Source organism: Thermothelomyces thermophilus, chromosome 1, assembly GCF_000226095.1.
Source record: "Thermothelomyces thermophilus ATCC 42464 chromosome 1, complete sequence".
Taxonomy (NCBI): domain Eukaryota; kingdom Fungi; phylum Ascomycota; class Sordariomycetes; order Sordariales; family Chaetomiaceae; genus Thermothelomyces; species Thermothelomyces thermophilus.
The window spans coordinates 2,174,503-2,198,658 of record NC_016472.1 but is presented as its reverse complement, the minus strand read 5'-3'; the positions used below and the strand labels follow the sequence as shown (position 1 = coordinate 2,198,658).

Genomic DNA, 24,156 nt, shown 5'->3' with positions numbered 1-24,156 from the left:
GCTATCTATCAATTAATTTCCACCGCAATACCAACCTCATCACACTCTCCCGGCAGTGTTATGCGAACCTGCCCCTATCAATCATCAAACCCTCTGGCCCCAGCCCATTCTCCTCTCCTTCATTCAATCGTCCCTCAACCTCGATACGTTCGGTCCGGCCTTTGCCAAACTATTCCTCAGCATCTGCAGCGCCCCTCTCCGATTGGCCTGCCTCGCCCTCAGCTCCCTCTTCTCTTCGGCGGTGTACATGCTTAGCTTCTTCCTCGGCGACGACAGCGACGACACGGACGACGAGAGGGGTGTGCCACCCCGCCCGCCATACGACGCCACCGAGCTCGCCATCGACTCTCTCAGCCTACTGCTGGCGCTGCCGTCCTTCTCCGGCGACGACAGGAGGAGCGACCTACGCTGCTGCTGGGGCGTGGCGAACGGCGAGCCTTCGCGGCTCCGGGGGCCGGGGGTGCCGTTGCCCGGGCCGACAGATCCCAAGCGAAGCCGGCGCATCTGGCTCTCGAGCACGTCAATGTCGCCACTGCGCTTCTCCACCATGCTGGTCATGCGGTTGATGGTGCGTATAATAGCATCGACCGTGGGCACGGGCGTCTTGCCGGAGGCGCCGCCTGCGGAGGCGATGCGTGTGCGGAGCATCGTCAGGGCCTCTTCCGTCTCGGCAAGGAGCCGAGTGAAGGTGGCATAGGAGCGGCGCAGTTCGTTTTGCTGCGTGGCCTGTTCGGCGCTGAGGGGCAGGGACTTGGCGACGGCGAGCTGGTCTGGGTCGATGTGTGTGCTGATAATCTTGCGCATGTCTTCCTCCTTTGCGCGAAGCTTGGCGAGGTCTCTGGCGAAGCCCTTGATGGCGTCCTCGGCGGCTTGGACGTCTTGTATTCGGCCCTTTGCGCAACGCGCCATCTCGTCGTCGAGGACAGCGCCGAGCTCGCTGGCTTCGACCAGCACCCAGTCGTCCATGTTCTCCAGATCTTCCTTTGTCCGGCCGCCCTCCTTGAACTGTGTGCTATGGCCCAGGATAAACGACTGCAGTGACCGCGAATTCAAGCCTAGGATGTCAATCATACGATTGATGTCTCTCCAGAGCGTCTCGCAAGCACCGGGCACTTCTTCCCGCCCCGGGTTCAGCGGCTCTATTTTCGACCGGACGGCAAAGAACTCGTGCATTTGTAGCGTCGGCTCGAGCTTCGATTGCAAGATCTGCTGGATACCTTGGTCTTCTGGGTCGACGAGTACCTGCTCCTCAGCCCGCTTTTTCTCCGCAAGCTTGCGCTGCGCTTGCACATTTGGGTCCACTTGAGCCCGTTGACCGGCGCTGTAGCCAAGGGCAGACTGTGCGGGTAGTGTCTTTTTGCCCAGCAGCTGTGATGCTACCCCGGGAGCGCTGAGAGACCGGCCCGGTTCGCTAGGCCTGAGAAGATTGCTGCGCTGAGGTCCTCGCACCGGGCTAGGCGACCGAGGGCTTTGTAGAAGGGGGGCCGGCTTTGGAAATAAAGGAGGCGCGTTTTTGCTGATGTCGCCGAAGAGGGGTCGCGACTGGTCCGCTTCGGTGCGTGAGATCGTTGAGAAGGCACTTCCTGCCATTCCACCAAACGAGCTTTGTGGTGTCACCCCGGGCGTTTGCCGACTGAAGCCAGTCGTCGGGCTGAGATCCTTGGCAACATCGATGCCACTTCCCTCACTGGCAGCTTCCGATTCATACTCCTCCTCCTCGCCCTCCTCGCCCTCCTCACCCTCCTCACCTTCTTCACCTTCCTCTTCCTCCTGCTCTTCCTCAGACGGACCCTCACTAGTGCTGTCGGGAACAGAAGGCAAAGTAGGCGCTTCTTTCGCCGGCGGTTTGGCGAGAAAGTCCGGTGGCAACGGAGCCTCTTCGGGTGGTGTTGTTGAAGGTTTTTCTTCTTTTGCCTCGGGTTTCGATTTAGTGAATGCAGAATCTGGAGGCAATGGCGCAGCTTCCGATATCGGCTCCTTCTTTACAGGTTTGCCCAGGAAGTCGGGCGGTAGAGGGGCGTCCTCTGTTTTAGCCGGCGGCTTGGAAACTATTGTTGGTGAGTATTCCGATCCCGACGACGAACTCAGATCAAAGACCGCCTTACTAGTAGTGTCGGGCGGGAGGGGGGCTTCCGGTATCTTTGACAGATCTGCCTTGTCCCCCTCTTCCTGCTTGACCTTTGGCGTGCCGAAGATCGAAGCGGCGGGCTTAGGGGCCCCGAAAATGTTGCTCAGACTGCTAGCAGAAGTGGGTTTGGAGCCAAAGAGGCCAGGTCCGCTTGCCGGTGTTGTGCTCTTGAAGTCAACCCTTTGGGGAGCTGGTGTGGTGGTGGGGGTTGTCGACTCTTGGCTGAAGATCGACTTGGGCTTCTCTTCGACCGGAGGCGGTGTGGTGCTTTCCATATCCATGTCTTTCGATTCGGGGGCAGCTGGCTTCTTGGCCGCATCATCGAGGGAAAGGCCGAAACCGCTTCCGAACAAGGACTTTCCATCCTCCTTCGGCTTATCGTTGTCATCGGCTGTCGACTTATCCGCCTTGAACGTGGTTCCTAGAACAAATGGCGATGCTCCAAATGCGGGCTTGTCGGTTTTAGCAGCCGGGGGTGGGAAGGCTGTATCAGTATCCATAGAGACTTCTGGCGCGCTCGATGTCAAGGGAGCGCCGGGCTTGGACCCGAAGATACTCGACCCGCCAGAAGCACTGGCTAACCCTGCAAAGCCGCCCTTGCTTGCAAAGTTTGCAAACCCACCACTTGCGGGCGCAGCGCTGCCGAAGATCTTACCAGCGCTTGCCCCGGCGCTGGAGAACCCACTTTGCCCGAAGGCTGGTGTGGCACCACTCGTCGACCCGGTTGCCCAAGGAGATACCTTCTGGCCCAAAGCAAGGCCCGAAGGTTGGCCAAAGGCGGGAGCTGCTGGTTTGTTTCCAAATGCTGAGCTGCCAAAGGAACTGGAACCAAACGCTGGGGCCGTAGACGAGCTCGCAGCCGTCGACCACGGAGATGGCTTTGCCCCGAGCGCCGATGGACCCCCAAATGCCGGCGTGACGGAAGACGGTGAGCCGAATGTCGGAGCTTTGCTAGCGGGAGACGCGAAAGCCGAGGGGGCGGTGGAGGCTGGGGCTGGCGCCGCGAAAACCGACGGAGCGGCATCGGCAGAGGCGATCCCTGGATATGTTGTACCTCCGCGGATGGACTCGCTGTACACAATCCACCATGCCGATAAGACTCCTTCGTTGTTGAGCAACCATAAACCAGGCAAGGGACCAGGAGAGAACTCAATTTCGTCAGCCGGAATTGGTTTGTAGACCTTGTTCTTGCTGGACAGGTCAAGCGCGGCTCCAATTGGATAAGTCTCAGTCAAGTCCTCACTCATGGGCAGCTGCGCTCGCTTCGAATCGTCCGCGAGCTCTGTCGTTGTGAAGACATTTGTGATGGATTCGGCAGGTTTATCCGTCGCCAAGGGTGTTTTGGACCGTGACAATAGGCCAACACTCTCGGTGGCGGTCGAAGAAACCAAGAGTAGATCCTGGAGATTCGGAGGGAAATCCTTGAGCCTCAGGACGGTGTGGTGGGGAACCTTGTCGGACACAAACGGCTCGACGGGGTCGGCGAGTTTCTGGAACGTGAAACTAGGAGTGCCACCGGGTGGCTGTTGCCGGGTGATGAGGTGGAAGACGGATGGATCTTGGCCATTCGTCGGGTTATGGACGACCAGGAAAACATGGTTCTCAAGCCAGGAAACCAAGGCAACTGGAGGAGTCAGCATAGGAGAAAGGAGCAACAGATGAACAAGACGTACCATGATAGTCCCCCAGGTTTGGAGGCTTGGGGATGTGAGCTTTCTCTGCACCATCTGGCGTCATTTGATAGATGGATCCATCTGCCATGCCGGCAACCAGCTGCTTCCCCTTGGTGCTCCACGCTGCGCTGCTTACCTGAGAGCGCAGCGTTGGCCCGTTTGAACCCGATACCAGCTGGCGTTCTGCGAGATTCGCCATGAATAGGTTACCGTTGTTCGTCACGATTGCGCAGAAGTTGGCTGATTCAGGCATTGGGTTCGGGATCAGAGCTCGCAGAGTCTCGCCGTTTGTGCTGATCTCGAATGCGGGCTGGGTAGCACCCTGCGTGAGCGCCTGGACATCGTATACTGCGAGACCCCCACCTGACTCGGCGGAGAGAACCAGGTATTGCTCATCAGCGGTAAAAGCGAGCTGAGAGATGCGAATCGGAAACGGCACTTTGGCCTGGGGAGTAAACGACCGCACTTCACTGTCGCCGTTCTTCTCACCCTCAAAGGCTTTCCGAACAGACTCTGTCGTGGCAATGTGAACGGCATCCGGGCCCGCAGCAGCGACCAATCCTTTGCGGGATGCAATGCTCAGGAGGGATGCTGTCGGCGCAGGCGCGGGGGACCATTTCGAGGTCAGCTGGACTTTGGCATCGCCGGCAATGGACAGAAATCCGAGACTCTGCGGTTGCGACTATCAGTGCCAAAATCACGAATTAAGATGCGACAAGACGTCTGCAGTACCTCTGTTTGGATGACCTCGAGGTCATTGCCCTGCGTCACTCCCGCCCCGCCAGCAGAAGCACCCAACATGGTGTTGGAGGAGCCTCCGAAGCCGAAGGCCATGGTTACCGTAGTTATCGCCTCTTTCGGGGAGAGGCCGCGACCTTCAGAGGTCGGGTCTAATCATTGGCGGAAGGTAATGGCAAGCCGGAATGCAGGGTTTCGTTCGGCGTTCGGCACGCGCAAGTCGGTTGCCAGCGGGAAGGGTCGTGAAAGTGCAAAGCATGCAAAGGAGCAATTCCGAAATCGATCTGCTCTAGACCACTCGAGACTTTGTCGAGTGAGGGTCGTCCAAATAAGATTCAGTTTGCGGAGTGCTACTTGTCCGTCGCTAGGAGCGTAAGGTGTTTGTTTAGTCTTGGTGTTGTCGTTGGGCGGGATTCAAATGTCCGTCAACAGCTTTCAGAACGCGACCCATGATTTTTTTGCCTGCCGTTGCTCTCGCGGTGCAGCCCAGCGGCAAACACCCTTGCGCATCTTCAAATGCTGCCCGTTTTGGCTAGCTTTCATCACGTGTGGAAGAGCTTGGGCCAGCTTCAATCCTCCCCTGTGGCCCAGCGCCAGTGGAGTCAGGCAGCATCTCCTTGGCGCGTCCACTTGTGGGGGGGGGGAAGGATAGCACGACCGCCCTGTGCCTCGCCTGTGGGCGGCGGGAAGGCAACCTTAGCCTCGTCATCAGCTCCCGCCAACAACGGCCAACCACCCACCACCTACCACACGAATCCCCGCCAACGAGTTGCCCTTACCGACGAAGACAAAAATCTGGACAATCTACTATCCCAGGTTCAGATCAAACCCCCTGCCTTGATTAAGGCAGCTCAACCGCCAGGATGCCCGGCTTCGATTTCTCAAACTACAACCGCAATGCGGCGCTCCACGCGCGGGGCGTACCGCTGCCCAAGGCCACCAGCACAGGAACAACCATTGTCGGTTGCATATACGACGGTGGCGTAGTGGTGGGTTGATATTATCCGGCATGATGGTGCAAAAAAAAAAAAAAAAAGAAGAAGAAGAAGAAGAAACACCTCCCCCGCTGACCCGAAACTGTTGTCTAGATCGCGGCCGACACACGAGCAACATCAGGCCCGATCGTTGCCGACAAGAACTGCGAGAAGCTGCACTACATTGCGCCCAACATCTGGTGCGCCGGCGCCGGCACGGCCGCCGACACCGAGTTTACGACCAGCCTGATCAGCTCAAACCTGGAGTTGCACGCCCTCTCGACGGGCCGCAAGCCCCGCGTGGTCACCGCCATGACGATGCTCAAGCAGCACCTGTTCCGCTACCAAGGGTACATTGGTGCCTACCTGGTCGTCGCGGGCGTCGACCCAACCGGCACGCATCTCTTTACCGTGCACGCGCACGGCTCGACCGACAAGCTCCCCTACGTGACGATGGGCTCGGGCTCGCTCGCGGCCATGGCGGTGTTCGAGACGCAGTGGAAGCCTAGCCTGACACAAGAGGAGGCGGTCAAGCTGTGCGCCGACGCGATCGAGGCGGGTATCTGGAACGATCTGGGGTCCGGCAGCAACGTGGACGTGGCCATCATCACGGCCGAGAAGACAACGCTGCGGCGCAACTACATCAAGCCCAACGAGCGCGCGCAGAAGCTCAAGAGCTACGCCTTCCCCAAGGGCACCACGGCTGTGCTCGACGAGAAGATCATCCACAAGGAGGATTTGAGCAAGTTTGTGACCGTGCATGAGCTGACGGAGCAGAGCGGTGATGTGATGGAGGTGGACGCTTAGCTTCTTGGCCCACTTCGGGCGACGAGTTGGCTCCAGCGAAGTTAAGTCTCGGGGTAGCTAGAAGGGAGTTTATGTACAAATAGCGGGATCACGATGCTGCGGGTTTAGAGACAACGCGAAATGACCTACCATTTACCGTTCATGCCAATGCTGGCTGCATATTGCTATTGCTTTTCATGACGTCTCTTTTCGACTTCGGTCATGGTTACCGTATCTTAGGATTGTACGGATTCCTAGCGTGAAGTCGGATAGTTTTCTGCTCAACATTATATTTCTTCGGAGAACGACTTAATGGGGCCTGTTTCGTCAAACGGAAGGGGACTTCGCGGGTCTCATCTTCCATTCAGCACCCAAACTTGTATGGCCCACGATGGGGTCGGCGATGACAAGTATTATTATGTTCTTGAATCCAAACCATTGATAAATATGTGCCAAAGAAAGAAACAAGAGAATCCGATGTCGAAGTAGACACAGCAAAAAGAATCCGCCAGCTCTTTTTTGGGCAGAAACAAGGTACAGACAAAAAAAAAAAAAAAAAAAAACCTGCCGGTGTGCAACCAAGGTATGGCTTGGAAGTGAAGAGAGCAAACCTTGGACAATCCTGTGTCGGTTCTCTCTCTTTCAACGTACCGCGTACTCGCCCGTCTTCTCAAACCTACTTCCCAGAAACTCCGTAAAAGCGCAAAGTGGGTATGTAAGCAAAGTGGGTATGTAAAATCGTGTCGATGCATATGTGTCATAATCGTCAAGACGTTGTGTTTTTTTACTGCAAACACAGCGCCAGGGGTTTGTTCACCCTTCATTAATCCTTCTTCCGGCTGAATATGCTCTTTCTTGACTTCGACTTGGACCGGGGCTGCTTGTCGTTGTCATCGTTGTACTTGGGCTTGTGGATCCTGGAAAAGCTGTCAGCGTCCCCGAAACAAGGTCGAGGGTTCTTCGTTGATGCCTTACCAGCTGTTGCCGACCATGTTCATCCCCCTGGCTTCGGCTTCACGGTAGTACTTGGCGCTCTTCTTCAGATCCTTCTTACAGCCAATGCCCTGCGCGTAGCAGAAACCGGCCTCGGCAAGCGCATCGACGTCACCCCAAGCTGAAAGAAATCATGTCAGTATAGGGCCAGAAGGGACTTGGGGACTGGTGACCTACACGCAGCGATTTCGAAGCAACGCAGGGCAAGAGCCTTGTCCTGCTCAATGCCCCACCCGTTCATGTGGCTCACGCCTAGCTCGTAGATACTGAGCGCGAACTGCGCCTTGTGCGTCTTTCGCTCCGCAACGTCCACCTTCTTGCCTTCCCGGACCTGATCTTCTTCGTCGGCTATCTCCAAGCTGGCGGAGTCAGCGGCTTTCCGCAGCCACTCAACACCCTCCCGCGGATTCGGGCGCATCCCCCAGCCATGCCGGCAGGCAAGAGCGTACAACAGCATACCGGTGGGGTGGCCTTGCTTGGCTGCGTGCCGCAGATGCCAGGTCGACTCTTGCAGAGCGCCGCTCTCGTGGAGGGCAATCGCCTTGTTCACATGTTCTTCCGCCGATAAGTCCGACATCGTGGGAGCAACAGAATGCACCGACTTGCTAGCCTTGATGGTGCTAGCGGAGTCGCTCGTGGAAGCGGATGCCAACGATTTCCCGGCAGCGGCGTCATTCATATGGGAACCCAAGCTTCGCCCTCGATGCTCCTCATCCGATGGCCGCGAGGCATCGGACTGGTGGTTTTCTGAGGAGCTAGGTGGCCGGGCGGGAGGAGATGGCGGAGGATGGCCGATTCCAGGATGAGCCGCGTTGCTCGTTGGCGAGACAGCTTGTTCCATTGAGGAGCGGGCCGGCGGGTCGTTGAGCAGGATCATTGACGATCTCTGCACCGGCTTGCCGCGCGGCAAGGAGAATTTGGAGTAGATGTATGACGGTGCCGCTCCAGTGCCTTCATCAACAGTCGGTTCACGGGATGCTTCGCTGGTGAAACTGCGTGGCGTACAGACAGTATCGTCTGCCGCCAAGGATGAATTATGGCTGTCGGATGACGCTTGACGCGCTGGCGCCTCAACACTTGGGGTTCCTGCTCTGCTGAGTGGCCTGGAAAAGTTGAACTGTGGCCGAGGAAGGCCAGAAGCGTCTGACGCGACCGAAGGCGAGCGTTGAAATGAAGGCTGAGCCGGAGAAAAAACGCTGCTGCTTGAGGAGAACTTTCGGGAGTCCATTGAGTGAAGAGAGGTGCTCATGGTGCTGATTCCTTCTTCGTCGGTGGATTCGAGAGGCGACGAATTCAGGCTAGAGGACCGCTTCGTAAACATAGGCCTGGGAGGGACGAGTCCCGCAGCATCAAATGAGCTCTGAGCAGGCGGATCGGGGGAGCTGGTTACAGACACGCCCGCCCCAGGAGAGTGACAAGGCAAACTGTCCTGGGTTGCCGACCGCCCCTCAGCCTGTCTTTGTGAAGGGCCGGTGCCCATGGGAGATGGTGACCGCTCCCTGCGTGCTCCTACACCAAAGAAACCTTCATCCGGGGCCGGAGCACTTGGCTGTTTTGCTTTAAGGGGGTCTGTATTGGACCAATTCGGCACGGCGGGCACCGGTATGGAGTTGTCAGGGGTGGGCGGAATTTGGCTCAAGCGCGGGTGCATCGATCGTGGTCGATTGGCGACATCGTCATCTATGTCCGTCTTTAAGCCGAGCCCTACGTTCTGGAGTGGCGGGTGTTCCTCCTCGGATCCGGAGTCTTGCGATAAAGACCGAAAGTAGTCCGACCTGCCCTGAACAATTAAGGGGCTGTCGTCCGTCAATGGAGGCAGCCGGCTCATGCGTCGACCCTGCTTTGCGCTATCCTCCAATTGCTTTGCCAGAAGCCGACTTTGCAGCGCAAAAGCATCCAGAGGCGAGAGCTCCGGGGGCACTTCGCCAGCGATATGGAGGCGGGGTGATCGTAGAGGTCGCGAGACAGATGCTTGCGATTTCGACCTGAGGTCGAGATGTTTTGGTGGTGGGTGCGACATGATGGGAGCGAATTCGATTGACAGACAACGCAAGTTCCGCGGGTCGTGGCGAGGCTGCCCGTATATCGATGTGGCACAGCGAAGAGGAGTTCGCACTCGAGCAACTCACGCCGACGCTAAGCCGTAAGGGGTTTTTGGCGGTAACAGGTGATCGGGGGCTGACCGGAAACCGTGGGTACAATGCGAAGATAAATCATACCACAGCTGGCAACGAGGATACAGTGGTGCGCGACCCAAACCATGCGAAGTATTCCCGTTGCGAGGGCGATGTGGCTTCGACGAGAGTCGAGTTGGGCCGCTTGCGAGGGCAAGGAAACGAGCAGTGGCAAGTGTGCGAACGTGGCCCCTCAAACCTCGGAACCGCTATCTTTGTAAGACGGAGTTTGTAGTTCGGAGCATTCATCGACGAGTGCAGATGCTCCAGGTTCCGAAGCCGGCTTTTTGCTTGGGATGAGCAGCGCATCAGAGACCAGTCATGGCGGTGCGGTTTCTGTGTCGAAATGGACCACTTCAGTCAGTGCGCAACCAAACCGCGGCGCACAACTGAAGTAAACGGAGGCAGCGGGCAAACGTATTGTCGAGTCGGAGAGTAGTTTGATGTTGGGCGACAGACGAATGGCTGGCTGTTGCAGCACACGAACACGAGAGCCCAAGATCCAGAGGAGAGGGTCAATCATGCATAGGCCGAGGAAGGGGAGAAACTCTCCAGGGGAATCACCCGCGACGGGGAAGTGGAGAAGCACGGGCCGGCAAGGGCCAGGGCGTTGCACTCTGACATGAATTCTCCACACCCCAAGCCCGAAACGGCAAAGACAGCGCAGTCGGTGCTCCAGGAATAATGAAGGGTACCACAATCTGGCACGGAATACGGAGTATGGAAGGTAGGTACCTTATGTACGGATTACAATGGACGCTTTCACTCCGACCGCCGTGTCGAACTTCAGATGCAAACCATCGAGCGGGTTGCAATCTTTTAACAATACCTTTTCTTCATTCGCCTCATCATATGAAAGATGACGCTATCGATACAGAGCAGGCTGTGCCCTGCTGAACCAGCGATTTATCCAAAACCGGCTGGTGTGGGTGCCCCCAAACAATAACCCCAAAAATGCAATAATACAACGTTTCAACCTCAAACCATCCCCAGCCACGTCCTCTGCCTCCTCCTTGGGCCCAGTCAATTAAGATACGCCTTTTACCACAGCCCCAAGCCACGCCGTAATAAAGGATGATCGCTACTTCACTCTGAAGCGTTGCCTCTAGACCTTAAGGGTGACCTCCTGGCCCTTGACCCGCCCGATAACCTGCGAGGGGGCATACTTGGGGATGACCTCATCGTCGTGGAGCATCTCAAACTCCTCAGTGGCGTCGCGGCCCATGAAGTTGAGAAGGGCCTGAGGGCCACCCGGGTGGTCATCGAGCCAGTTGGTGAGGTCAAGGACGACGCCCTTGACAACAACCCAGAGGTCGTCCTTCTTGTTGTGCTTGGCGACCTCCTCCATGGTGAACTCCTTGTCTGGGATGGAAAACGGCTTTTCCTCAGTCTCCTTCTTCGCCGCAGGGGCGCTTGCCGGCACGGCCTGCGCCCTGGGGGCCTCGTTGCCGCCGGCACCGGCCCACTCAACAGAGATCTTGCCCGGTGTCGAGGGATCGATGTGCAGGGCAATCTGGCCAAGGCGGGCGGCACCAGCGGAGCCCTTGAGCGCCTGCTGGAAGAGGTAGTTGCTCGCGGAGTCACCAGCGACACGGCCATAGACAACGCAGCCCAGCAGAGACGAGCCACCGAGACGGTTGGCGCCGTGGACACCGCCGGCAAGCTCACCGCAAGCGAAGAGACCTTCGAAGGGCTTCTTCTCCTTGTTGAGAACTTGGGCTTTCTCGTTGATCTCAATACCACCCATGGTGAAGTGAAGGACGGGCTCCATCAAGGCGACATGGAAGTCATCATTGATATCCAGAGGCATGTTGTGGAAGAAGCGCTTGCCCCAAGGGTCCTTCTGCTTGCCCTCGGCGATGGCGTTGTAGGTCTGGAAGGTTTGCTGCAGGTGCTCGGGGGTGCAGCCAATCTCCTTGGCGAGCTCCCTACCGGTCATCTTCTTCATGAGGCCGCGGCCGGAATAGTGGCGGGTGTGGAAGTCCAGAACCTTGGAGGCCTTGGAGTTCAGGACCAGGCGGATGGGGAACTTGCCCTTGTCCTTCTCCTTCCACATCATACCCGAGACGTAGTCACGGTGGCCGAGTTCGTCGCAGAAGCGGTCGCCGTCGGCGTTCAGGAGGATACCGCCCTCACCACGGAGGGCCTCAGCAGCCAGGAATTTCCACTTGGAGCCGGGGTCCTTGGGGTCAACGAGACCAGTAGGGTGGACCTGAACCTTGTCCATGTCGATGCCGTTGCCACCAATGGCCATGACCATCTTCTGGCCGTCACCGGTGGCGTGGGAGCCGTTGGTGGTGGCCAGCCCGTAGGTGTCAGGCCGGTGCTTCTTCAGAAGAGAGCCTTCGCCGAAATCGGCAGCATAGCCGCCAGTGGCGAGGACGACGGGCCCGTTAAGGGTCTTAGTCTGTCCATCGTGTTCGTACTGGACACCGGTGATGGTGTTTCCTTCCTTGTTGAGGCTGGTGACGCGAGCCTTCTTGATGATCTTAACGCGGTGAGGCTCAGTCTCGGCGAGCTCCTCGAGCCTCTGCATCAGGGCGTAAGTGATGGCCATGCCAGGGAACTTGGCGTCGTGCCCACGGTGGGTGCGGGGTTGAGAATGGCCACTGTTGAACACAAGGGGTTAGAGAAGAAGCCCGGTGACAAAGCGTCGCCTCCAGGGCGGCGTCAGCCCACTTACCCCAAGCGAGAGACGAGTGTGAGATCAAGGTTGAACACGTCCTGCAGCCACTCAACGGCGGCGGCCGACTTGTAGGTAAGGACCTTGATGAGCTCGGGCCTCGCCTTGTCGCGGGCAGACTTGAGCGTGTCGTCGTAAAACTGCTTCACGCTGTCCTGGATGCCGAGCTCAATCTGTGTCCTAGTGAGGGCACCGTTGATGCCGGAGGTAGCCTTCGTCGAGTTGCCGCCGAAGAAGCCCTGCTTGTCAAGGACTGTGACGTTACCACCGGCGAGATAGATGGTGTGGGCAGCGCTGAGGCCGGAAACTACAAGATGCGAGAATCATGGTCAGCGGGCAATGAACGAAATGCGAGGTTGAGCAATGACGACACTCCGCGAAGTTGCATCGGGGATTCACTTACGGCCGCCGCCAACAACGATAACGCTTGTTGCCATTGCGATGGGGTATCTGAAAAGGAGAGATGGATGGAATGAAAGGAGGTTTGACGTTGTTGAGAGCAGAAGAGAGAGAGGGGAAGATGGCGAGGACGTGTGGAATGTGGCGGTAGTTATCGGGGCTGGCGGGTGCGCCTGCCGAGCTAGCAACGGCTGGTGTGGTGTTCGAATTGCTGGTTCGCTGATTCGTGAGCCGAGGTCAAGGCCAGGGAGCTGGACAGGGGTCCGCTTCTGACGGCCGCTGTTCGGGGGGTGATGCGAAACTTTCCTGGCGGACAAGCTGACAGCTAAAACTGGCGGTCTCAGGGTTTCCTGGTATTCATCAGGTGATTGGTGCAGTAAACAAATTATTCCGGCGGTCACTGACTCTAAAATGCTTCACAGTTTGCTTCAGTTGTCTTCTTTGGAGGCCAAATGTTTCCCTTCTCGCTGAATCTTGGCCGAGGACAAAGTGGGCTCCGGCGCTCGGGAGATGGGCCGAGGCTTGCCACGGCACCCAAACTGTGGGTACCCGGGACGCCAATTCAGAACCGCGTCTCACGAAGTGTGGGGTAGGGCCCGACTAGATAGCACAATTTTTAGCGGTGGAAGAGTACAGTAGGAACATTCTGAGCTCGAGAGCGAACGGCCCGTGGCTGGATGGAGCCGTGGGGGGGAAGGAGGCATGCTGACCCCTCCATGATCTTCCCCATGCAACCCGGCCTCTTCCCCATGGGCAGTCGCGCGTGGTTTTATTTTGCATGTGATCGAAAGAGATAAAAGACCCGCAGCACTTCCTCCCATTCGGCCCCTCTACGGAGTAGGGAGGGCCGGAAATGCACTGTCAAATGGACCATATGATCGCTCAGGCCAAAAAAGCACACCAGTACCCTCGAGTGCCGAGCTGCACAGCATACCTAGAGTATTGTGTAGAGATCCCCCTTCCATTTGGCTCGTCGACACGGGAGCCTTGCCAAGCTCTGCAGGTGGGATCGGTCCATTCACGGAACGGTGGTTGTTTGCATGTGATTAAATCCGACCAAGAGCGTGGGAAGCTGTCCTGTTGCACCACCAAGTAAGTATGTGTCTCGAATCCGAGCTTCGTTTCGTCTGTTCGTGTAATGGGCTCGTGTAGTTTGCTTGCTCGGCGATAAACAGGTTACGGAGAGCGCTTTGGACCACGAATTGCGACAGCCGGGGGTGGGTATGGAGTACATTCTCCGTCATTGGTTTTCGCGAGTTCCTGGTCGACGCAGTTGCCCTCGAAGCGTTCACAAGTAGGCAAGAGAACGACCCTCAACATAACGCTAATACTGTATAAGTTAGTGTATCAACCCCGTTCCTGGCGGTAACGGCGCTGGCATGCGAAATGAATCCACAACCTGGCTGCCCGCTCAAGCACTCGCTTGTCGTGTATGGAGTAGTACATACATACACTACATACATACCACAGTATGGAGTACACTACTCTGTACTAGTACCTGCTATATCTAGGGTAATGCGCTGTTACCATCATCCAGGAACACTGCTTTTTGACGGATGTTTTGCTCGTATAAAATGCGAATGTGCTCTTACAAGTATCCCTAGCAAAGCTTGCCCTTTTCGACTAGGTTTGAGGATCGAACCTCCGCTTGCAGACTTGAATCGTCCTTGTACACCATCATCAACCTGCTTCTGCCGGGCTGAAAGAAAGCCTCGGCTGATGACTCACAAATATTTATACACCTAACCGTAACTCCTCCCCGGATGCATCCATTCTAACAGACAGAACAAGTAGGCTAGCCAAAAGCAACAATTGGAAAAAAATGGAGCATCCACTGATACAGATAATAGTTTTTTTTACTTGAAAAACAAACGCGGTAATGGAACAGCTCCAGCTCCATTACATCGTCTCTCTCAGAGATCTTTAGACCTCAGCTTCTTGAGCCGGACGGTACCCTCAAACAGAGCACGATCAATAGCCGCGGCGACCGTGAGGGTGCCTCCCACAATGGCACACAAACCAGCGAGGAACCCAAGGAAGCTCTTGGCCCTCTCCTCCCTGTTGATGACCTTCATGGGCGAGATGTCCTAGCACAGCCAGTCAGCGATTAAAATCAACCTTCGATCTACAGAATCACGGCTGCCAAAAAAAAAAAGAGGGGGGGGCAAACTCACATAAGAGAAGAACACCCCCGGGATGCCGCCGCGCGCGTGCTGCCGCTCCTGGTGACCCTCGGCAGCGTCGTTGCCGCCGGCCAGACTCCGTTTGTGGCTCGTGACCGAGTACTGGTGCGTCTCGACGCTACCGTCGGGCGAGGTGCCAAAGGAGCCGAGCTCTGCGGAGTGCCGCTCGCGGAAGCCGGCCCATGTCTTCTCCCAGCCGAGGGGCAAGTACGAGGTGGGCACGATCTTGAGGAAGTACATGTAGTTGTAGTTGACGTCGTCCGTCTGCTGGTGGGTGTCGTCGAGAGGGTTGACGTGGTGGTTGGTCCACGGCAGGTTCTTGGTACCCAGCTTCTGGGTCAGCGACTCGGGTAGCTGCGGGCCGAAGCGCAAGTGATGGATCGTGTGCGTGAATGTGTGCTTGGTCGGCGAGTCCCAGTAGTTCTTGAGGTCGTGCACGTGCATGTTGCCATTGCTGAAGCTGCGGCCGGGCGCAATGTGGAAGTTGCCCACCACCTTGTTGACGCGCAGTCCACCCTCGATGCGGCAGCCCTCGTTGCGCTGGGCGTCCAACTTCTCGCTGTAGTGCTCGCGCTCGCACTGCACGATGCCCTCGCCTCTACCGAAGGCCCACGAGGCTTGCGCGTATGCGTCTCTGACTTCGTCGCATGTGTTGCAGCACCCGGGCTTCTTCGCATTGTTTGGGGGCGGGGCGCCATAGCACTCGCCACAGTAGTTTGGGTCAAGGTGGACGGCGGCCTCGTCGCGGGAATGCCTTGCTCGCGAATCAGTCCCGCGGTGTGCGGTCGCCACGTCTGGAGCCGGGGTTCAACTTACAGGACGATCTCCTTCGAGTCAATGTCACCGCCGCCCTCGCTTAGCGGCCGCAGCCTCGTCTTGGTGATACCGTGTTGTACGCCGTGCTGCTGCTCTCCCGAGACATCCATGACATCGAGTGTGAGCAACTCGCAAGGAATCCGGGGGAAAGTGATGTTGAGATGGATCTCCATGCGCTCGCCTGCCGTCGCCACGACCATCAGTGACCAATGCCGGGAGCAAGTCCGAGGGTGGCCATACCTCTGCCCTTGTCGACGATCAGCTCTGGATGCACCACTATCCTGCGGTAGTCGGACCACTCGCCCAAGGCGAGGAAGAATACCACAATGAGCGACACTATCGTGACGATGCCACCTGAGGTCGTCCTAATGCGCGCATCTTCCACCGTCTTGGTGAAGGCGTCTAGTCTCGTAAACCTCGACTTTGCTGGCATTTTGCCTCTCGCGCGCGTCGCAAGCGCCTCGGCCGGGAGTCAATCTCGAGAAGTTCCGACGCCGCGGGGCTCGTGTGGAGGAAGGTAAAAAGAAAATAAAGCGGCGCCCCCCTTCCCCCAAAAGAAATGAAGCGCTCTTAGAAAGGAATTCAAGCAACAAAACAAGAACGGCCTCAATTGGGCTGCATTGGAGAAGAAGGCCGTCGAGAAGAGTAAAGCCTTCCTTAAGGCATACCCACATTATCCGAACAATAGCAGTCAGCTCCAACAGCTCAAAAGTTAAGGCCACCTTACAATCCGCAACCGCAGTCGCTAGCGCGTCAGCACTGCCGTGATTGGGCCAGACGCCGGCCGGCGTGGCTGTCCCTGCAACGGCGGGGCGTTTCAGGGACTCGCCCGTTCGGTCCCGCTGTCTTAGGTCTGTCCGGAGTACGGAATCCTCCGTCCAGGAAACCTCTTCTTACAATTCGTTGCCAGTAGTGCGTGTGCCAAAGAATTAAGGTTCAGGAGCCGGCCTCTGATCTTGTCTTGACGACCATTGCCGAACTCAATTTCCATACGTGCAAAACACGGTTGAGGTTGTTGGCGCGCCGAGGAGAAGCAGTAAAACGGTTCTCCACTTTTGTTCCATGCCAGCCGTGCCCTGTGACGCCCTCTTAACCATTGTTCTCTCGAGCCCCTAACCATTGTGTGTGTTGGGAAGTCTCAGGTAAAAATCATGAGTTGCGGTACCAGGTTTAGCAGACATCAAGGGGAAATCCTTCCTTAGTAGATATATAAGATCTTGCCATTTGGCAGTCAACATTTCCGCAATTTGCTCTTCCTTCGTTTAACTCCTTCCTGTTCGGGGTCGGCCAGTGACTCACGTTCGTCAGCTTCTCCCCCCCTTTCGACAACTCAAATAGCTGTCGCCGGGTGCTCCTTAGCTCTCCCTCTCTTTCCCCAACATTCTTTACTCAACCCGCAAGCCACTACCCTTGCCCAAAAACACAATGTCCCTGACAGAGGCAACCGCCAACCCCCCTCCTTCCCAGGAGAACTCTTTTCCGCCCCCTGTCCTGACCCTCAGCAAATGCATCCTCCGCCCCATCCACCCAATGGATGCGCCGGCCATCCAGCGCGCGTGTAACTCGCCCGTCATGGCCAAATACATGTCGTACCGCTTCCCGTCGCCATATACCATTGAAGATGCCCACCGGTGGATTGGGATAGCTTCGTCCTTTCGGGTACCCGGCAGCCCGGACATCCTGCCTTCGCTGGTTATCTGCGACCCGGCCACCAACGAGGTGGTTGGCTCGATCGGGATCAAGACCAAGGAGGACGTTGAAGAATTCAGCTTTGAGATCGGGTACTGGATCCGCGAGGCGAGCTGGGGCAAGGGAATCATGACCGAGGCATGCCGGGCGTACTGCAAGTGGTTGTTTGAGATGTATCCCAAGGTGAACCGGTTAGAAGCGGACGTGTTTGAGGGTAATTATGCGAGCGTGAAGGTGCTGGAGAGGTGCGGGTTCGTACACGAAGGGACCAAGAGGAAGGCGGGTACAAAGCATGGGCGGGTGTTTGATATTTGGGTGTACGGGTTGCTGAGGGAGGAATGTGAACTTCTGAACTAGTGCACGGCTCGATGGACAAGGGTCGTTGGGCGTGAGACCGAGAAAAAACCGGGCTAGGGATATGTGTGTGATTCAGAGAAAACGAGACTGCCTATGCCTCGAGGCACCTCAGCAGCAGCAGGCTGTGTGGCTTGTTTTTTTCGTCACCACGCGTACGCCGTTCAAGCCTTTAGCCTAGCACTCCTGGCAATGTCGTCCTGTGCGTCCTTGACGAGGAAACTAAGAGGAGCCGTCAGCACAAAACCGTCTTAGAGCAGTCTCGGCAAGCGTAACGTACTGGTAGAACAGCACGGCCGGGGCAATCGTTCCAAGGTGCCACAAACTATGCGCGTCCAAGCTCCCCCATAGCGGCGGGAAATCGAACAGCTCCAGGCTCATCGCCATCAGCACCCACATCACGACCACGCCGGGCCATACGGCCCAGGTCTCCCCCGTCTGGCGATACCTCCGCCAGCTGAACCAACTCCACAGCCCGTTCTGGACCACGCCGCACACCACGCAGGCCAGCGTGTTATACGTGTAGTCCCACCGCCAGAGGCGGAGGTACGCGACATGGCACGCGTACAGCATCCCGCAGAACCAGGTCCACGCCCTCAGCCGGCGCCTGTTGCCGGGCCGATCCAGCCCCCAGATCCGCACGGCGGCGTAGTACATGCCGTAGAGCACCGACGCGCCGGCGCCGAAGTAGTCCAGCTGCTCCGTGATGGGGAAGTCCCGCGTGTGGAAGACGGCGCTCAGCAGCCACGTCACCATGCCGAGCCGGGCCAGGAAGACGTAGAACGGCCGCATCGTGTACGCGGCGGGGATGCGGGGCCGCACCTGGTGGTGCAGGCCGTAGTAGTGAGCGGCCAGGTTGCCCAGCGAGAAGAGCACGCTGAGCGGCTCCTGCATGCCCAGGAAGCGCCGGAACGGCCATTTGCCGTGGAACTGGACGACGGGCTGCGGCGGGTCGCGCGACTGGCGAGCGGCCGTGATGATCTGCTGGCAGGTGTAGTCACACTCGGCAGGGCAGGTCCAGAGAAGGAGGCGGCGGTGGAGGGCTGGGTGGATTCGAGAGTGTCAGACTAGCTAGGTTCGGGGAACGATATGACGGAGGGGGAGCGGAAAGGGAGAGAGCGTACGGATGGCAGTTTGTTGTTCCGCGCCTGGGCCGCAGTTTTCGTGTTTGCAAATCTGTCGATGGGTGGTCAGTGATCTCTCTATCCCAAGGCATGCCAACAAAGGGTTGCGCCACGCGTTCGGTCTCCTTCCCCTTCCTTCCTCTATGAATGCCGCCGCCGGGGGGGGGGGGAGGAGGAGGGAGAAACACGAACCTCGACACATTCTTTAAACTCGGGCAGTTGATCGCCAATCGACGCCGCTGCTGGGCTGGCAAGTGCTATGAAAAATAGCGCTGCTAGGGCAAATTGCCCGCGCCAACCCCGCAGGAAGCTCACCATGGTGACAGCATCGGGTTGCGGATGCCTGGTGTTAGCGGATGAGGAGTAGTTGGAAGACGCGTTTCAGAGGGTCCATCCGCCGCGACGTCAGTGCCCAGCCCCACAGCGCCTTGCCAGCCAGGCTATTCCAGCACCCACGGTTCCCGTGGCTTGGTAAGGCTCCAAGCACATTGATTAGATTCAAGGGATTGGGTGCGTAATATCATCGTTACCTCTGCTTTTGAGAATAAAATGGCATAGGGAAGGAAAGGAGAAAACAGAAGGGCAAAACGAAAGGATGAAAAATGCCACGGAATCATACAATGATATGATGTAAGCAATCAATGGGTAGCTGCTCTGAAAAGGCGCCCCGAGTTGAGCGGCATCTGACGCTTAGTGGAGCAACCCAAGCATCACTCTTGCGTGGAACGTCGACTTTCACCAAATATTTGATTCAATTCTAGCCAGGAGTCTAGCTAAAGTGCCTTTGGTGCAGCTGATTTCAAAAAAGTACGGCGTAAAATCCATCACCCGTATCCAATGCATCATTCATCATCACCCTCATGCATGACAGTCGTTGTTCATCTTCAGGCTAAACTCCCATCTATGCAGAGCCGCCGAGCCGCTAAGTCATACGCCGCCGCGAAGTGAAGGTGTAACGTGATCGAAGTGAATCTGTTCCATAAAAATGAGCGGAAGGGTGTAAAATCGGAGGATCGTTTCGGCCGTTTCCGTCGTTCGTATCAGTCGTAACTTTTCATGAAGCCGTCCATGAAGAGCTTTTTTTTTGGGGGGGAGAGAGAAGAAAAAGAGAAAGAAGCAAAAGGAAAGAAGCGAGTGGGAATGTGAGAACAAAGGAAAGCAAAATCTCCAACGCGTCTCCGCCAACTGCCCACCAAGTGGGTATACCAAAAAAAAAAGGAAAGAAAGGTAATCAGCAGACGCCCACCGTGATATGAACAAGCCCCGGAACATTATATGTTCAAACCAAACAGTGGGGTATTTCCATCCATCCACAATCATCATAAACTCATGTCATCAGCCCCAGACCTCCGTAGATGTACGTAATGTCGTTCAAACGTCGTCCGTCGTAAACATCATATTCGACATGCCGCAGATCCAGAAATGCGTTCTCCTTATGCGAGGCCGCAAAGCGCGAAACATGTACATGGAAGCGAATGGCACCACCGGGAGAATATCCGGGGTAGATCTAAAGTGTTTTGAGCCCCTGGACTATAGGGGGGACTCGGGCTGGTGATGCGTGTCGCGCTGCCGGAGCTCACTGAGGCGCTGGTCGATGTAGGCCAGGCGGTCGGCCAGCGAGTTGCGCGTCGATGGCGAGTTCGAGGGGGGCGAGAAGTGCTGAACCGTCGCAAAGGGTCGGCCGAGGACACCGAGGTCGATGCTGGCGCCTTGGTGCATGCGGTGTGCCCGGTGAGGAAAGCTGAAGTTGGTGCTTTCCCCAGTAAATGGGGAGCCGAGCCGAGGAGGGGGAAGCAGCACCGAGTCGTCACGTTGTCCGCCAACGTTCGGCATGCTGGCTGAGGAGCTGAGCGTAGGCACCGATGGAATTTTGGGAATAGAGATTTTGTTACTGCGGCTCGACGTGGCGGCGGCCTTCTCTGAATTGCACGAGGTTGTTGTTGTTGTTGTTGAGGCAGCGCCAAAGCTGGGGTCAAGCCACAGATCTGAGCCGATGCTGGGCCGCTTGCGCGGAACTCCAGACTGCGTATGCCGCCGCTTCTGGGTACCGGATCTGCTGAGACGAACGGGGGATTGAAGAGTCCGCCGTGGGCCGACCGTCTGCGACTGCCTGCGCGGAATGGAGCCGGTAAGACCAAGAACGGCGGCAAGAGAGCCGGAGGAGCTGGGTCCATAGCTGCTTGCGTTGAACGGAGATCCCAACCGGCGCCGTTCGGCAAACGAGGGCTCCCCTTCGAAAGTACGTAGGGTCTGGCCCGCGAGGGGGGGCGAGCGGGTTGGCTCCGGAGGTTCCGGATGGGACGCCGCAAGCTGAGCCAAGGGCCCGTTGGGCTGCATGCTCTCGGACGTGCTCATAGCAAGCGATAGAGACATGTCCCGCGTCGCGAACGGGGCGGGCGAGCGGGCCGGCGTCGAGCGACGGTTCCAGTGACGGGCAGCTGCCTGGGTGAACGGGGTGATGTTGCGCGAGGTAAACTTGTAGTTGTTGGTCCACGAACCGGCCTTTAGTCTGCACAACTCGCGCAGATGCGCACGGGTGGCCGCACAGGTATGCGGCCACTGTATAAACGTGCCCGAGCTTTCTGCGGTTGGAGTGGCGCTCCCACTCTTCCTATCCTCGCCGGAGTTGGTCGGTGTTGACCAGGCCTTGGACCCCTTCCAGCTCCTTTTAGCCTCACGCGCGACGCGGAGACACACACCGTGCGGCGGAATGCAACCCTTGCCCATGCGAAACGGAGTAACCTTGGGATCCTGCAGATATAACATAAATGTCGACCACAGGTGGTCGCTCATCGCCTTTGTCCACGGCGCTTTTCTTGCCTTTCCTCGAAGCCCTGCCGGGTCGCGAAGCGGCACAACCTCGTTGGGAGTGAGAGGGCAATTGTCCTTGTCCTTGCTCTCTTCCTCCACATCATAATTGTCATAGTGGTCGTCCTCCGAAGCAAGCGAGAAGCGGCTGAACGATGATGCGCTGGTTTGCGTCGACCTCGATGTCGACGGCCGGCTGGATTCATAGTCCGGTTCCGGTGTCGATTCCACGCTGCTGATCGAATCGATTGTCCAATTGGGATACTGCGATGTAGGGAGCGACGATTCGAATTCGGGCGCAGGAGTCTTTGGAGCAGGCAATCCCCTTCCTTGAGGCCTCAGGAAATTCATGTCGCCCTCATCGGGCTCGTAGCGAAACTCTGGAAACGGACAAGTGGCATTCGTGTCGTAGTCGTCGGCGGCAATCTCGGGCTCTTCGATGCTCGGTATTGGGACGTCAGCAGCAGCGACAGAGGCGAGAAAGTGTTGCGTCGGTGCCGACAGCTGCGAGACAACGCGCCTCCTCAACTTCAGGCGCGGTCTCGGAGCAGAGGGTATCTGGACGTCATCCGTCTGGGGAAACGGTTCTGGCGTCCTCGGTGCTTCATATTCGGGACATTTGAAACCCCGCGGCAGGGTCGCGGGACCGGAATGCGGATTCATCTTGTCTTTCCGGGCTGGAATGTCGCCGCGTCATCGATAAATCGAGATGAGCTATTTAGGGGACAATGCTATAAAACCAGGCTAAATGCTTCCACGCAGTCGTGGTGGTCGCTTGCAGGACAAAGCTGGCTTTGAAACTTGAAGGTGCGCCGAGGGATATGCGGCGCGCCACTTGAACTAGCGCGGGCGCGTCAATGTAAAAATCGGATGGCTGGTGCTCGCGGACTTTCGTCTGACTACACAGGTTGAAGCACGGGGCAGTCAAAAGAAAGAAGGTCGCTAGTTCTCGTCCCCTTGTAAACGTTATATCGTCGATGGTTTGGGAATCGTCGACATAAAAAGGAAAATCGTCGCCAGAGAGGTAAGGAAAAAACAAGAGAAGGAAAAAGAGACAATGAAACACGGTTGTCTGTCTGGTGAGAAGAAAACCGAGGAGAGAGGTGAGCGCAGCGCTCTTTTTCGGCAGTGTCTTGCTGGCCGCTTGTCGTGATATCGTTCAGAGACCCGAGACCCTGCGCCGAGCGCGACCGGTCGTCATTGGAGTCGCAAATGAATGACTGCGCTAGGGAAAGGGGGTAAGAAGCGGGATCAACCAAGATGGGGGTGGATTGGGAATATGTAACGGTGCTGGGCTCATGCAAGGAGGGAGCGGGCGAGTCTGGGGCGGTAGGCACGGGTGGGCTCTACTGACAAGAGACCAGAGACCAGCTGGCCCTCGCCCACACCCGACAGGAACCCCAACCACACACACTCCCCACAGCTGGAACTAGGAGGGGGCTCCACACCTTGGTAGGTGGTACATAGTACATACATACTCTTACAGAGTACGCGCGCACTTGACTAGGGTGGAGATGATGCAGGTCCCTTGGGACGAACCTTGTTCAGCAACGCAGCTGCAGCCAGTTTTTGGATCCGGGGGTCCGTCCCTGTTCAACCCTCACCATCCTCACAGAAAACGGAGGCTGTTGTGTGGTGGAGCAACCAATGCAATGTTCGCTGCCGCTGCCCGGAAAAGCGCGGATGATGGGAATGTCGTAGTCTAAAGGAGATAGAACCATTGATACCGGCCTGCAAGAGCAAGACAACAGCGGTGACGGGATCTTGATCGCCGGCCAAGCATGGAGGACCGCGAAGGACAGGTTTCGTTCAAGCAATGCGCATTGCCACAAGTGAAGCCCGGAACTGTGACAGAAGTACTATCCTCCGTTTACGCCAGTGTTCAGTGCAACCTAGAGTACTGTATATACAAAGTTCCTGCATTTAGGGCCGATTGCAGCAGTGCACTACAAGGTATGAAGAGCCGGCCACCGCTACCAGCATAGGACACACACTCTTCGCGTGCGAAGCCACGCAATGAGTTGCGCTTGGTCAGCGCCCTCATCAGAAGAGATCCTAGACTCTTCATACATGCACTACTTCGCGGAATGGAACTCTGAGACCGATCGAGGGCTCGTGGTGCGTGGAGCGAGAGACCAAGTGGCTGATAGCGGAGCCCAGCTTGTAAATCACCAAAACAGGAGCATTTTGGAAGTTCGTGATTCGCGGGGCTTGGAATCCTTTTTCTGCGCGGCGACGAATCCACGCGTCGCACAGAAGCTAGGAGCCCGGTTCTGCGCGATGTGACTGAGCTTGTCGAGATTGAGGCGGGAAAAATGAGAGGCTGGGAAGCGTTCATGACACGTGAAGAAACCACATGCAAGCTGCAAGCGAATGGAAGTCCCGAGGGGTCGACGGGCGCGAAGCTGCTGGTGCGAATTATCAACTCCCATCACAGTACATTTTCGCCGCCACGAATGGAGCTCGACTTGCTAAGTGTGGGCCTGCACATCGACATTGCGAGAGACTCTCCCCAATGGATTGATCGTAAGAACAACAACACCAACGAACACCCCCCCCTTCCTGTGGACGTCGACTGCATGGTAGCAGGCGATAGTAGGATATGAGAGACGCATGCAACAGAGTAGAAACCAC

At 57.0% G+C, this 24,156-nt stretch overlaps 8 protein-coding genes across 8 annotated transcripts; 2 read left to right on the top strand and 6 right to left on the bottom strand.

Annotated features, from left to right (window-relative positions):
- Window positions 1-22: 22 nt before the first annotated feature.
- Window positions 23-4,779, bottom strand: MYCTH_2295145 (uncharacterized protein). Its single transcript, XM_003658795.1, has 4 exons — window positions 4,534-4,779; window positions 3,802-4,471; window positions 2,106-3,752; window positions 23-2,048 (listed from the first exon to the last, which is right to left on the bottom strand). The coding sequence occupies exons 1-4, from the start codon at window positions 4,633-4,635 to the stop codon at window positions 124-126; spliced, it is 4,344 nt and encodes a 1,447-aa protein (XP_003658843.1). The 5' UTR covers window positions 4,636-4,779; the 3' UTR covers window positions 23-123.
- Window positions 4,780-5,265: 486 nt separating this feature from the next.
- Window positions 5,266-6,679, top strand: MYCTH_2136659 (uncharacterized protein). The gene is made up of 2 exons (XM_003658794.1): window positions 5,266-5,528; window positions 5,628-6,679. Exons 1-2 carry the CDS (start codon window positions 5,403-5,405, stop codon window positions 6,318-6,320), a joined length of 819 nt encoding a protein of 272 aa, XP_003658842.1. The 5' UTR covers window positions 5,266-5,402; the 3' UTR covers window positions 6,321-6,679.
- A 158-nt stretch (window positions 6,680-6,837) lies between these two features.
- Window positions 6,838-9,408, bottom strand: MYCTH_2295141 (uncharacterized protein). The gene is made up of 3 exons (XM_003658793.1): window positions 7,470-9,408; window positions 7,275-7,413; window positions 6,838-7,216 (listed from the first exon to the last, which is right to left on the bottom strand). Exons 1-3 carry the CDS (start codon window positions 9,310-9,312, stop codon window positions 7,123-7,125), a joined length of 2,076 nt encoding a protein of 691 aa, XP_003658841.1. The 5' UTR covers window positions 9,313-9,408; the 3' UTR covers window positions 6,838-7,122.
- Window positions 9,409-10,467: 1,059 nt separating this feature from the next.
- Window positions 10,468-12,747, bottom strand: MYCTH_2295138 (uncharacterized protein). Its single transcript, XM_003658792.1, has 3 exons — window positions 12,553-12,747; window positions 12,150-12,456; window positions 10,468-12,075 (listed from the first exon to the last, which is right to left on the bottom strand). The coding sequence occupies exons 1-3, from the start codon at window positions 12,584-12,586 to the stop codon at window positions 10,572-10,574; spliced, it is 1,845 nt and encodes a 614-aa protein (XP_003658840.1). The 5' UTR covers window positions 12,587-12,747; the 3' UTR covers window positions 10,468-10,571.
- Window positions 12,748-14,377: 1,630 nt separating this feature from the next.
- MYCTH_2295135 (uncharacterized protein) lies at window positions 14,378-16,258 on the bottom strand. Its single transcript, XM_003658791.1, has 4 exons — window positions 15,788-16,258; window positions 15,548-15,728; window positions 14,723-15,485; window positions 14,378-14,635 (listed from the first exon to the last, which is right to left on the bottom strand). The coding sequence occupies exons 1-4, from the start codon at window positions 15,978-15,980 to the stop codon at window positions 14,462-14,464; spliced, it is 1,311 nt and encodes a 436-aa protein (XP_003658839.1). The 5' UTR covers window positions 15,981-16,258; the 3' UTR covers window positions 14,378-14,461.
- A 683-nt stretch (window positions 16,259-16,941) lies between these two features.
- MYCTH_2087754 (uncharacterized protein) lies at window positions 16,942-17,698 on the top strand. Its single transcript, XM_003658790.1, has one exon. The coding sequence runs from the start codon at window positions 16,973-16,975 to the stop codon at window positions 17,591-17,593; it is 621 nt and encodes a 206-aa protein (XP_003658838.1). The 5' UTR covers window positions 16,942-16,972; the 3' UTR covers window positions 17,594-17,698.
- A 4-nt stretch (window positions 17,699-17,702) lies between these two features.
- On the bottom strand, window positions 17,703-19,168 carry MYCTH_2295132 (uncharacterized protein). The gene is made up of 3 exons (XM_003658789.1): window positions 18,907-19,168; window positions 18,715-18,766; window positions 17,703-18,633 (listed from the first exon to the last, which is right to left on the bottom strand). Exons 1-3 carry the CDS (start codon window positions 19,030-19,032, stop codon window positions 17,813-17,815), a joined length of 999 nt encoding a protein of 332 aa, XP_003658837.1. The 5' UTR covers window positions 19,033-19,168; the 3' UTR covers window positions 17,703-17,812.
- Window positions 19,169-20,140: 972 nt separating this feature from the next.
- MYCTH_2295130 (uncharacterized protein) lies at window positions 20,141-22,303 on the bottom strand. The gene has a single exon (XM_003658788.1). The coding sequence runs from the start codon at window positions 22,183-22,185 to the stop codon at window positions 20,245-20,247; it is 1,941 nt and encodes a 646-aa protein (XP_003658836.1). The 5' UTR covers window positions 22,186-22,303; the 3' UTR covers window positions 20,141-20,244.
- Between the last annotated feature and the right edge of the window lie 1,853 nt (window positions 22,304-24,156).

What these genes read in the sequence shown, in the direction of transcription:
- MYCTH_2295132 (XM_003658789.1), bottom strand. Translation starts at nt 19,032, where the DNA reads ATGGTGAGCTTCCTGCGGGGTTGGCGCGGGCAATTTGCCCTAGCAGCG. An exon ending in AGTTTAAAGAATGTGTCGAG is followed by an intron (nt 18,767 to 18,906) that starts GTTCGTGTTTCT and finishes ACCCATCGACAG; the next exon opens with ATTTGCAAACACGAAAACTG. An exon ending in GGAACAACAAACTGCCATCC is followed by an intron (nt 18,634 to 18,714) that starts GTACGCTCTCTC and finishes GAATCCACCCAG; the next exon opens with CCCTCCACCGCCGCCTCCTT.
- MYCTH_2295145 (XM_003658795.1), bottom strand. Translation starts at nt 4,635, where the DNA reads ATGGCCTTCGGCTTCGGAGGCTCCTCCAACACCATGTTGGGTGCTTCT. An exon ending in AAACCTGGGGGACTATCATG is followed by an intron (nt 3,753 to 3,801) that starts GTACGTCTTGTT and finishes TGACTCCTCCAG; the next exon opens with TTGCCTTGGTTTCCTGGCTT. An exon ending in CCTCCCGCCCGACACTACTA is followed by an intron (nt 2,049 to 2,105) that starts GTAAGGCGGTCT and finishes CACCAACAATAG; the next exon opens with TTTCCAAGCCGCCGGCTAAA.
- MYCTH_2087754 (XM_003658790.1), top strand. Translation starts at nt 16,973, where the DNA reads ATGTCCCTGACAGAGGCAACCGCCAACCCCCCTCCTTCCCAGGAGAAC.
- MYCTH_2295130 (XM_003658788.1), bottom strand. Translation starts at nt 22,185, where the DNA reads ATGAATCCGCATTCCGGTCCCGCGACCCTGCCGCGGGGTTTCAAATGT.
- MYCTH_2295141 (XM_003658793.1), bottom strand. Translation starts at nt 9,312, where the DNA reads ATGTCGCACCCACCACCAAAACATCTCGACCTCAGGTCGAAATCGCAA. An exon ending in TTGCTTCGAAATCGCTGCGT is followed by an intron (nt 7,414 to 7,469) that starts GTAGGTCACCAG and finishes GATTTCTTTCAG; the next exon opens with CTTGGGGTGACGTCGATGCG. An exon ending in AACATGGTCGGCAACAGCTG is followed by an intron (nt 7,217 to 7,274) that starts GTAAGGCATCAA and finishes CAGCTTTTCCAG; the next exon opens with GATCCACAAGCCCAAGTACA.
- MYCTH_2295135 (XM_003658791.1), bottom strand. Translation starts at nt 15,980, where the DNA reads ATGCCAGCAAAGTCGAGGTTTACGAGACTAGACGCCTTCACCAAGACG. An exon ending in GATCGTCGACAAGGGCAGAG is followed by an intron (nt 15,729 to 15,787) that starts GTATGGCCACCC and finishes TGGCGACGGCAG; the next exon opens with GCGAGCGCATGGAGATCCAT. An exon ending in CGGGGGTGTTCTTCTCTTAT is followed by an intron (nt 14,636 to 14,722) that starts GTGAGTTTGCCC and finishes TGGCTGTGCTAG; the next exon opens with GACATCTCGCCCATGAAGGT.
- MYCTH_2295138 (XM_003658792.1), bottom strand. Translation starts at nt 12,586, where the DNA reads ATGGCAACAAGCGTTATCGTTGTTGGCGGCGGCC. An exon ending in TATCGTTGTTGGCGGCGGCC is followed by an intron (nt 12,457 to 12,552) that starts GTAAGTGAATCC and finishes CGCATCTTGTAG; the next exon opens with TTTCCGGCCTCAGCGCTGCC. An exon ending in ACACTCGTCTCTCGCTTGGG is followed by an intron (nt 12,076 to 12,149) that starts GTAAGTGGGCTG and finishes TGTGTTCAACAG; the next exon opens with TGGCCATTCTCAACCCCGCA.
- MYCTH_2136659 (XM_003658794.1), top strand. Translation starts at nt 5,403, where the DNA reads ATGCCCGGCTTCGATTTCTCAAACTACAACCGCAATGCGGCGCTCCAC. An exon ending in TATACGACGGTGGCGTAGTG is followed by an intron (nt 5,529 to 5,627) that starts GTGGGTTGATAT and finishes ACTGTTGTCTAG; the next exon opens with ATCGCGGCCGACACACGAGC.